Genomic DNA, 12025 nt, shown 5'->3' with positions numbered 1-12025 from the left:
CTAAATTGCCCCTTAATTGGACGAAATGATTTGGTACTCAATTTATAAAATTAGAAAAAAGAAAAACAACAATTTGATTGGAGAAAATTCTCAAATGTAAAAATAGAAATCCATAAGAAAGCAATGGATCAAGTATAACCTACTTGGTTCTAAGAGTCTGTACATACATTTTACAGTCAGCTGTTGCCATTGAGATTGCCATTGTAAGGAGTCCCTTTGGAATCTCGCTTGCATCCAGAGCCGTACTCTGCACGTAACGGGAATGAGTGACAATGCCAGTTATGTGTTAAAACAATAATTTTGTCGAGTAACAATTATAACATTTATATATAATTAGAACTGATAATGTGGAAGAACTAAGAAAAAAAGATTTATTGAAAGAAGACATTTTGTATATTAAAAGGAACAAAGAAAGATAATTCTACATACGATATATTATAAACATTAACCCCAAATTGGTCTGTTCACAACAACTTCCCAAAATGGATAACCCCAACTTATTCTGCTCTACGACAGGAACTTAATTTGGTGCAATTCCTCTTGGTTCATCCATCACCAAGTGTCCAAATAACCTTATAACAGGTAGGCACCACAGTCAGTCACTCCGTTTTTGGCCCTTCCTCCCGTTGTCTCCAGTGGTTGATTATTCCACTCCGGCTGCAGCACCGAATCCTGGAAACAAGGCCCTTTAAGCCAAATGTCTTGCTCCATTCCACCTTTTTGAGACGTTGTTCAGACTTTCTCAACAGGTCTGTAAGCATACGTCCTTATCAATTCTCACAGGCACTACAAGGTTTTGCAGACTTCACAATCCAAGATGTTTACATATTTTTGATGGTGTCTTCCCAACTGTCATCAATTAGCTGGCATGTTTATCAATCAAACTCTTATCTCCTGATGACCACACTGCAGTTGACCACCTTACACAAGGCCGTACTTTTTCCGACTTTGTTTTCCAATGGTCATCAAATTAAGTTTTTTTTTATTTTTTTAAATACGACTTCTGAATAAAATAAACAACTTTTTTTAGAAATAGGACTTTTGAATAAAATAAATGACTTTTAGTAGTCTAACTTAGAATGGAAATACAGAGCTGTAATTCAAACACCAAATGATTAATATGGACAACATGTCACTACTGATTATCATTGATTAACTAATCAAAGCACACTCACAGATGGGTTTAGATCAATGTCTACAACGTTAGATTCAATACAAAATAACTATTTATTCAGTATAGGCTTAAAATCCATAAACTCTGATATGTACATTTTTGTAACCAAATAGTCTACGTTGTGCGAATCAGAAGTGTTTTTATGGTTGATATTTCTTATTGAGGTACACATGGCTAAATTAACTGATCTGAAGACCACAATATTGGAATTTAACATTCGCTCAGAAATCATGAATTCTGGATTTGGAACAGATAATGCAGAGCACATTGAACAGTTGAAAGAACTCTGTAGGACAGCTGGACTTTGTTTGACTGATGAGGATTCTCCCCTGAAGCAGTAAGTTGCTATGATATTAAAAATTACTTTCTAATCGATCTAGTTGTGCTCAATAAATTACAACTATTCAATTTAACATGAGAATCATACTTCCTCATTCAGAACCGTCTGCGTCAGGCATGTCAAATTCCTGATTTGCACGATCGGATCAGCATCCTGGTGCCAAACATATGCCATATTCAGCAAAACACTTTGAACATGCCACGGTAAAAATTAGTATAATTTCACCCATTTTTTGGGCATAAAATTAGCACAATGTACACCAATTACTGGAGATGCAATTTTTAGGTGCACCTGGCATTTTCTGAAATCGGCTTTGGATCAAATTAAATATTCAGGGATGGGTCCTGCACTTATTTCAGGATCCTCTTGTAAAATGTGCTGGAGAAACTAGGTGGACCTTGTGCCACACAAGCTCCAATTAGTTTAACCAGTTCTCCAGCAGTCCTTTGACGGGCACTGTAGAATTGGTTGGAAAATGTCATCTTCCAATAAACCTCTCTCTCTTGACTATGAAGAAGCAGGAGTACTCCTCTCGGCTGCACAGCACCATGTGTGGGTCGTACTCGGCCTGTAACCTCCTGCATCTCCTTCATGTATTGGAACTACTGCTGCTTCCTGAGCATAGTGGGAGTCCTCAGTCTCCATTCCCATATACCTAGCAGTGAAAACAATCTTACACATTTCACCCAAAATAAGGAGCGCAGACATTGTTGCTGAGGCTCCTGCACAAGAAATGCTGAGCCCAGTGTGGACACCACTACTCCACCTACCTCCCCCGACGTGTTCTGTTTCCTTCACCTAACCTTGTCCAGTCTCAGCCTCCTAACACCCTCTCAGTCCAAATCTCTGCTTCCCAAACGCCAATCTTATTCTTGTGACCTTCCTCTCTGGTTTCCCATCCCTCAAAAATCCTAATCATGCACTCCACAAGTATGCTGATGGAGGACAGTGATGCTGTGGTAACAGTTTAAAAAGATCTGAGGGATCACATGATGTGAGAGTGGAAGCGTCTGCATTTTCGCAAGCTCTGGCTCTGCTCATCTTTCAATCTTTATTTTTATCCTTGTGGACACCTTTTTGTGTATTGATTTGCATGGTTAGTGCAAAGTATCAAGAGTTGTTGGTCAGTGTCTCCGCTTTATTGAGTCGAGTTGAAAGGCATTAATCCTTGTTGCTTTATAGCAGCTGGAAGAAGGTGGGGCAGGGCCCTGTTTTTGGCACAGCTACTTTTGTGAGGATTCCCGTCCTGACGGTATGGTGTTTACCGGCTGATGATGGCTGCGAGCGATGAATGGCTTAGTTTTGCAATATGAGACATCAAAACCCAGTTTCAGGAAGTGCAAGGTGTCTTTGTGAAGGCAGTGGTGGCACATGAAGAAGTTCTTGTGACAGAGAGAGCATTATTCTTGGTAGAAGCCCAGCATGGTTGAGGTTCTGTTGCATGAACTGTTGTCCATCCTGAGGGGTGAGGGCATGGGGGAACCAGTGTGGAGCCCTGCTGAGCCTGATGACTCCGGTGAAATGGTGGAGAGTTTCTAATAATAATAATAATCTTTATTATTGTCACAAGTAGGCTTACGTTAACACTGCATGAAGTTACTGTGAAAGTCCCCTAGGCCGGGTTGAGAACTGGCTGCCATGCTTTGGGAGTCTCGATCTGGAGGAAGGGCTGCTCAAATTCGATGGAGCACATTGAATCCCATCTTCAAAGCCTGGGATTGGGGTGGCCTTCCAACCTCTGGTTCTATGTGGTCCTGTTCCTGGTGTCAGCCAAGAGGAATGGGAACTACGTGAGCCCGCCAGGCTGTTTTCCCCCCAACCTGCGGGAGCCTGCCTGTGCCCGGTCAAGTTGGCAGGTTGGAAGTACTGAATCTAGTGTTCCGATCGCTGAAATCCCTGGAAGATCTCCTGTTTTACCCTTGATGTCTACTTTCTTTGTGCGCCAATGGAGTGATCTTTTATCCTGGTGATGGCCTCGATCCTCAATTGACCCTGGACTTTACGCCCTGATAATCATGATGTCTGTTAATGTTGTTACTTTATCTGCTTGAATTTTTTGGGGGTGACAATCAATTATCCTAAATTAATAAGTTTGTATTATGTTAAGTTGAATTTGTGCACAAAAGTTTCTTTATCCTTTTGTATCCTTGGCGGCAGGATGAGCCGAGCTGGAGCAGGGTGGAGGGTGTGGGTGATAAGGTTAGATCTGTCCTCACTATGTTCGAGGACCGTCCCCCACAGTCCGAAATAATTTTTTTCTTTAGGTTGCCCTTATCTTCTTGGGCCCAGGCAAGTTGTGTTTTAACCTATTGAGAACAGGAGTTTGTCGAGGACTCCCTTAGGGGTGGGGGGAGAGGAGTCAGTCATTTACCCTGAATTGTGTCTCCCTCTGACTGTTTTTATGCTGCCAGAACTTTTGTGGTGTGGTTGGCCATCATATCCTGGGGTGGAACAGTAGTTAGCACTGTTGCCTCACAGCTCCAGGGTCCCGGAATCAATTCTGTCCTCGGATGACTGTCTGTGTGGAGTTTGCGCTTTCTCCCCGTGTCTGCGTGGGTTTCCTCCAGGTGGTCCAGTTTCCTCCCACAGTCCAAATATGTGCAGGTTAGGTGGATTGACCATGCTAAATTGCCCCTTGGTGTCCAAAAGGTTAGGTGGGGTTATGGGGATAGGGTGGGTTAAGTAGGGTGTTCTTTCCAAGTGCCGGTGCAGAATGGCCTCCTTCTTCACTGTAAATTCTATGATGATTCTATGATCCTCTATTTTTGGTGTCTGGTGGGTCAGCGGTCTAGGGAGGGTTTCCTTGGGTGCAGTGTTTCCAACGGTATCTGCACATCTGTCATCATCCACTTGGCTGGCAGCTCTCCAAGGTGGGACTTTCTATCCAGGAAGGGGTGGGTGTCTAATTTGAGAGCAATTAATGCTGCTCCTAGTATAAAATTCAAGACTGCTGTCAGGATCAGAGCTTACCCCTCCCCCAACCTTTTAGCAAGATGGGGTGGGGACCATGATATCCTGGAAAATCTAGCTGAGAGAATAGGAAAAATGGGCAGATACTGTAATTGGAAGGAGGTGACTACTGATGTTCCGCTAGGATCTGTGTTTGGCCGCGTAACATATTAGACAACCACTTATCTAAGTTTACTGATGACACATATATTGGTGCTGTGATATTGTAGGTAGGAGCGTAACATTTCAAAGCAACATTGATGAATTAAGTCACATATTCCATGAAATTTGAAAGTAGCACAGTGGTTAGCACTGTTGCTTCACAGCACCAGGGTCCCAAGTTTGATTCGCGCTTGGGTCACTGTCGGTGTGGAGTCTGCACGTTCTCTCCGTGTCTGCGTGGGTTTCGTCCGGATGCTCCAGTTTCCTTCACAAGTCTGAAAAACGTGCTTGCTAGGTGAATTGGACATTCTGAATTCTCCCTCTGTACCCGAACAGGTGCCGGAGTATGGTGACTTGGGGCTTTTCACAGTAACTTCATTACAGTGTTAATGTAAGCCTACTTGTGACAATAATAAAGATTATTATTAGATTCAGGGGTGATTTGTTCGAAGTTTTTTTTTTTAGGAATTTGAAAGGAATTGATGGGCTATATAAAGAACTTTCTCTGGACAAGTGAACGTAATTTTAAAATTAGAAGCCAAACTGTTCAGAAGAAAAGTTAGGAAGCACTCATCAAAGGGTGACAGATGTGTGGAACTAGCTCAATCAAATCAAGGATATGAAGCCAAGGTAGGTAGATGAGAGTTCAGGTACAGATCAGTAAAGATCTGTCTGTTTCTAAGTTCTTCTATCGAGCGGAAGTTGGATGGTCTTTCCCTTTCCAGGTTGCTTGTAAATTTCTTTGGATGGTATGGATTGCCTGAGCATAAAGGTAAGTTATTTTTTAAATAAGGTGCAGTTCTTTCTCATTGCTGCTTTTGCACTAGCTGCAAGAATGTAATGCAAGTTGATTCATTTTTATTCTTTTTAAATTCCTAACATTTGAGGAAGATACCTCTACTACACTGCAAAGGAGGATCATTTAGAAAGACACACATCATATCATGACCATACTGCACTATCTGTGAGATTAGCTCAGTTGGTAGTGCATTTGAACTTTTAAGATTAGAAATGTATGTTCAAATTAGCAAGATATCAAAAATTTGTGCTCATAATCAAAATAAAAACTCCAAAGCAGTGATAAACTCCAACACAATGTAAAACCAAAGCCCCCGCTTGCCTGCCTTAGTAATTCAGAGGGACATTAAACAGTGCCAAATATCCTGTTCAATGTCCCTCCTGAAACCAATACTAACACAAAACATAATCTCGTGACTGTTTGTTTGACATTGATGAAAAGAGTGGTTACCATGTTTACCTATGTGGCCACAATTAATAAGAATGTGCTGCTTGAAGAATTTTCTTTCAGTTTGACTATTTCTAATCGTAATCTGTGAAATCAAACTTTGTGCAAGTAATATGATTTGTTTTATAGGCCACTTTACGATAAGAAGTTAGAACGTGCCATTCTCAAGAATGATGGAAACTACCATTCAGTCATAATTTCTGAATTTCATAGTCCAAAGCAATTCTACGTGCAGTTGGTGGCAGCACGGGAAGCGTAAGTAAATAGTACAGTTAAGAATTTATAAAAGTGGTTTTCCATCTTGCCCCATAGGTGCAAAATTCAAAATGAAATTGACAAATGGCTGAAAATAGTAAGATAAAGATTATTTTTCTGTTCCATCAGGCTGTGCGCTTTAGAGAATGAAATTAACCAAAAAGCCATGGAAAAGGAAACTTCCATTTCAGGCAGTTATGTGCCAGCTATTGGCGACTTGTGCTTGGCGTTTTGTGAAACAAAAAAGAGGTAACTATTCAGATGTCCTTACGCTGCAGTTTGCTTGTGTGTGTCTTGCCAAGCAAGTGATTGGGCCGAGCATCAGTTTTATTCTTCAATCATTACAGTAAACATGATAAAGTTAGCATTAACCAACATGGCAGGCAGATCACAGGGATGCAACTTAGGCCATGTGATTAGTCTGTAAGAAAACCTGAGACTTTTACAAAAAGCTTTTCTTGGATTTTACAGATTAAATTGAGATCCATGTTGATGGGGTATTTTGAGGAGAAGATTAAATTAAAAATTGTTTTTAAAAACACTCAATTTCTCTCAGAGACATGGGTGGGGGATGGTAAGGTGTCGGACATATATCGGGAAATGAGGGACGAGGGGAGTGATCATGGTAGATGAGCTGAAAGGGAAATGGGAAGAAGAGCTGGGGGAGAAGATTGAGGAGGGGCTGTGGGCTGATGCCCTACGTAGGGTAAACTCATCGTCCTCGTGTGCCAGGCTAAGCCTGATACAATTCAAGGTTCTACACAGGGCGCATATGACTGGAGCACGGCTCAGTAAATTTTTGGGGGTAGAGGATAGGTGTGGGAGGTGCTCGAGAAGCCCAGCGAATCACACCCACATGTTCTGGTCATGCCCGGCACTACAGGGGTTCTGGGTGGGGGTGGCAAAGGTGGTGGGGGTCCGGGTCGAACCAAGCTGGGGGTTGGCTATATTCGGGGTTGCAGAAGAGCCGGGAGTGCAGGAGGCGAGAGAGGCTGATGCTTTGGCCCTTGCGTCCCTAATAGCCCGGCGCAGGATATTGTTAATGTGGAAGGAAGCCAAACCCCCGGGTGTGGAGACCTGGATAAACGACATGGCAGGGTTTATAAAATTAGAACGGATCAAGTTCGTATTAAGGGGTTCGGCTCAAGGGTTCACCAGGCGGTGGCAACCGTTCGTCGACTACCTCACAGAAAGATAGAGGGAATGGAAAAGAAGAAGCCAACAGCAGCAACCCGGGGGGGGGGGGGGGGGGGGAGAGGAGGAACCGGACGGACTCTCAGGGATGTCATTGTATATGTATAGACACTTGTTATAGGTAATGTATATTGGATTGTATCTTTGAAGAGTAACTATTTTTGACAAGGCAGTTGCCACTCAGTTTTGTTAAGTTTCTGTTTATATATTATTTATTTATTTGTTTAAAATTGGCCACGGTTATTTATATTGCTTTGTTGTTGTTCAAAAGAAAAACTATGTACTGTTATGTTTGGCCACAAAATTCTGAATAAAATATATTTTTTTTAAAAAACACTCAATTTCTGTGACAAATAGGATAAATAAATGTGGGTCTCAGATAATTGGGTACTTCCAGATTAATGCATGTGAACTATTTAATTTCTTGAATTTTGTTTTCTATTTCCTTTCTCAATTTTCCTTCTACCCTGTTATACTTATACCACAGTTGTACCTCCAGCCTGATATTTGGGTACCTGAATGATGCACAAAATCAATTTTAATAATTTGAAGTTGATCATAATACAGACACACAAATTACTGAATTCTCAAAAATAAAGCTTGTGAACCAGAAATCAGAGTTGTGTGAATACAAAGATCTTTCAGATTTGTTTAGCTGGAGGAGATTAGAACGGGGAGTGACTGTTTCATTGGGAATTTAATCATTTAAACAAAAATATGCAAATTTTTAAATCTGGCATTGGCAGACCAGTGGAATGCTCTATAAATATGTAGGTTTGCTTCTAATGACATAACTGAGTCCTAAACTCAATTTCAATTTGAGGCCTGAATAGGAAAGCTGTGCTTCATGTGTAAAGACAGCAGAGATTCATCAGTGTTTTTCAGTGAGAGGCTTTATTAATCAGTTAAGGTGTCTGTTTACAGAGATTGCCTCATGGCAGAGGTCACCTGACTACAGAAATTTATATGTGACATGGGAACGGAGTCAGTTCAATTCCTTGAAGGCTTGCATGCATGCACTTCAGCATCTCTCCTCATCTGAGGGATGATTACTCTTATTTCCTTTGTACAGGATGCCATCTTGGCCTGAGAGTTCAACTCCGTATGCGCAATATGTTCTTGTGACTATAAGGTGTGTCCTTGATGCTCTCAGGCCATCCTTTCATCACTATGTCTTTTTGCGCTGCATCTTGTTGGGTAGTTTGCTTGATTTGAGCAGGGCGCTTGTCTGTCAGATTCAATGTCTCTGCTGGGTTGATGACTTCCAGATCATGCCTAGCTGCTGCTTCATGTTGAATCTGGAAGATTTCACATCCTGTCTTAGAATCCTCAACTATCTTCATGAGGAACGCTGTTCTCAACAGCATGTCTGCATCTGTTTTCCTCGCTTGCATGTCGTGACCAAATTATATCTTCGTAAATAAAATAACATTCTTTGCAGATGCTTGGGAACAGATAGAAGCGGTTTGCCAGAAATGCTTTGAAGGGCTTTGCGGTTGAATTCCACTGTTACTTTGTCTTTCTCAAGCAGGTACTGATGTACAAGCAAAACCGATAGCCAGACACTTTTTCCCAATCTGAGCATAGCGTTGTTCTTATTTGTGTTAGTGCCCTGGACACACATGTGACTAGTTGATCAGAGTTCCTCGACCTGCCTCGCAGGCTTCATACTGCAAGGTGACGTCCACCATAGTAGTTCAGCATAGGCATTGTCGTTACTAGTTATTGATTCTAGTGAATGATGCTTCTTATTCTGTTCTCCAATATCACACCACCTCCTTGCCAGTGAGCTTGCACAGTAGTTCACATTCTGCTGCCAAATTAGGCAAAAATTTTGCAAAACAGTTCACAAATACAGCAAATCTTTGGCACTACTTTCATGTCTGTTGGCCCTGCCGCAGCTTTCATCATGTCAGGATCCGGGCAAAGACCTTTTGCCATCCATGCATGACCTAAGTGCTTGATTGACATCAGGCATCTTAGCAAATTTTTCTTGGTCGGCTTCAAATTAATCTGGCAAATTCTCCAGCAGTCAGATTAAATTCTCATCCTTGTCAGCTAAGGCTTCTTCCATTTTATCTCCACATCCATAGACTAGTAGATCATCCACTATGGTTTCCACTCTGGAAGATCACTGACTACCTCATACCATCTACATTGATACTCTTCTGGAATGCTGGAAATGCCAAACAACATGCGCAACCATCTGCATCCTCCAACAGGCATCCAGAAAGTAGTTTGAAAGCTGATGCTTTCACCCAGCTTCACTTGTCAATAACCATCCTTCGCATCTCGGACAGCGGATATCTTTAGCTTAGCAAGTTGAAGCAAACCTCCTTCCGTGATTGGCATGGCATAATGAGATCTCTTCACTTTATTTAAATCCTTTGGGTCTAAACATACTAAGATTTCCAGGTTGCTTCACTGCTATCCAGCTGCTAGGAGTTGTCATTTTGTTTTGATTATTCCCCTCTTCTGACTTGTATTTTAGGCTCGCCTTGTGGGTAAGGCCCTGAATTGGTTGTACACTCTCATCGACTTCTAGATGATATTCTCCTGGTTGACATCCCAACCCTTTAACACATCTTTGTACTCCTCTAGGACCTGCTCTGCTGCCAATGGTTTTGTCTGTTCTGATATGTTGTAAACCTCTGTTGGCACTTCAGGGTTACCAGTCCAACTTTAGACTGGCTTAAGCTTAAATGGGTGGAGCCTGAGAGGGGTCATGGCCATGAAGGGCGGGGTGGCCTGAGGAGAGTGCCCTTGGTGATCCAATCGCGGGCTATTGCATACTTGAGGGGGGTTTACCCCTGGTGTCAAGAGTTGTGAGTATTGCCCATGACTGCGGTGGGATTGTGATGTCCGTAGGTTGGGGGTGTGGGAGACCTTCAACTTAACTTTGAGATCTGGGTACCCTTTAAAAAGAGCAGCCCGATCTCGAAGGAGCCGGTCTTGCCAGCGTCTTTAGGTCCCTAATCCTGAAAAAATTCTAAGTATGGGTGAATTCAATGAGCATTTCCTTGAGCTCCAAAACAATGATTGAAGTGTGGGCGGATTGCAATGGGATTCACGCCAGAACAACTGGTGGAATTCTCACCAGTTTTCCCACCCAAAATGGCACTTTGGCATTTTTTGGGAGAATCACGCCCACTTCCATGTTCCATGTATAAAGACAGCAATGCTTCATCAGTTTATTCAGTGAGAGGCTTTATTGAACTGGCCGTTAAGATGTCTGATTATAGAGGCTGCCTCATGACAGAGGTCATCTGACTACAGAACACCATATGTGACATGTAGACTGATTGGATTTCAAAAGCCAAACATCCTCTTAGAACATAGAACATTACGGCGCAGTCCAGGCCCTTCGGCCCTCGATGTTGCGTCGACCTGCGAAACCACTCTAAAGCCCATCTACACTATTCCCTTATCGTCTATATGTCTATCCAATGACCATTTGAATGCCCTTCGTGTTGGCGAATCCATTACTGTTGCAGGCAGGGCATTCCACGCCCTTACTACTCTCTGAGTAAAGAACCTACCTCTGACATCTGTCCTATATCTATCTCCCCTCAATTTAAAGTTATGTCCCCTCGTGCTAGACATCACCATCCGAGGAAAACGACTCTCACTGTGCACCTTATCTAATCCTCTGATCATCTTGTATGCCTCAATTAAGTCACCTCTTAACCTTCTCTCTAACGAAAACAGCCTCAAGTCCCTCAGCCTTCCCTCATAAGATCTTCCCTCCATGCCAGGCAACATTTTGGTAAATCTCCTCTGCACCCTTTCCAATGCTTCCACATCCTTCCTATAATGCGGCGACCAGAATTGCACGCAATACTCCAAATGCGGCCGCACCAGAGTTTTGTACAGCTGCAACATGACCTCATGGCTCCGAAACTCAATCCCTCTACCAATAAAAGCTAACACACCGTACGCCTTCTTAACAACCCTCTCAACCTGGGTGGCAACTTTCAGGGATCTATGTACATGGACACCAAGATCTCTCTGCTCATCCACACTGCCAAGAATCTTACCATTAGCCCAGTACTCTGTCTTCCTGTTATTCCTTCCAAAATGAATCACCTCACACTTTTCTGCATTAAACTCCATTTGCCACCTCTCAGCCCAGCCCTGCAGCTTATTTATGTCCCTCTGTAACTTGTAACATCCTTCCGCACTGTCCACAACTCCACCGACTTTGGTGTCATCTGCAAATTTACTCACCCATCCTTCTACACCCTCCTCCAGGTCATTTATAAAAATGACAAATAGCAGTGGCCCCAAAACAGATCCTTGTGGTACACCACTAGTAACTGGAGTCCAGTCTGAACATTTCCCATCAACCATCACCCTTTGTCGTCTTCCAGCTAGCCAATTTCTGATCCAAACTGCTAAATCACCCTGAATCACATGCCTCCGTATTTTCTGCAGTAGCCTACCGTGGGGAACCTTATCAAATGCTTTACTGAAATTCATATACACCACATCAACTGCTTTACCCTCGTACACCAGTTTGGTCACCTTCTCAAAGAATTCAATAAGGTTTGTGAGGCACGACCTACCCTTCACAAAACCGTGTTGACTATCTCTATTCAAATTATTCCTTTCCAGATGATTATACATCCTATCTCTTATAAATCTTTCCAAGACTTTGCCCACAACAGAAGTAAGGCTCACTGGTCTATAGTTACCGGGGTTGTCT

The 12025-nt window shown here is 42.5% G+C and overlaps 1 protein-coding gene across 1 annotated transcript in view; it reads left to right on the top strand.

Moving 5' to 3' along the window:
• The window catches only part of tdrd12 (tudor domain containing 12), a 192850-nt gene that overhangs the window by 119011 nt on the left and 61814 nt on the right, over positions 1-12025 (top strand). The window contains exons 26-28 of the mRNA XM_072517655.1: positions 1339-1511; positions 6001-6126; positions 6256-6375. Of these exons, the coding sequence (XP_072373756.1) occupies positions 1339-1511; positions 6001-6126; positions 6256-6375 (419 nt within the window). The remainder of the gene's footprint in view (positions 1-1338; positions 1512-6000; positions 6127-6255; positions 6376-12025) is intronic.

The sequence above is a fragment of the Scyliorhinus torazame genome, chromosome 10 (assembly GCF_047496885.1).
Source record: "Scyliorhinus torazame isolate Kashiwa2021f chromosome 10, sScyTor2.1, whole genome shotgun sequence".
NCBI classification, from domain to species: domain Eukaryota; kingdom Metazoa; phylum Chordata; class Chondrichthyes; order Carcharhiniformes; family Scyliorhinidae; genus Scyliorhinus; species Scyliorhinus torazame.
The sequence above is the reverse complement of the archived record's forward strand: the minus strand, read 5'-3'. Positions and strand labels throughout refer to the sequence as shown.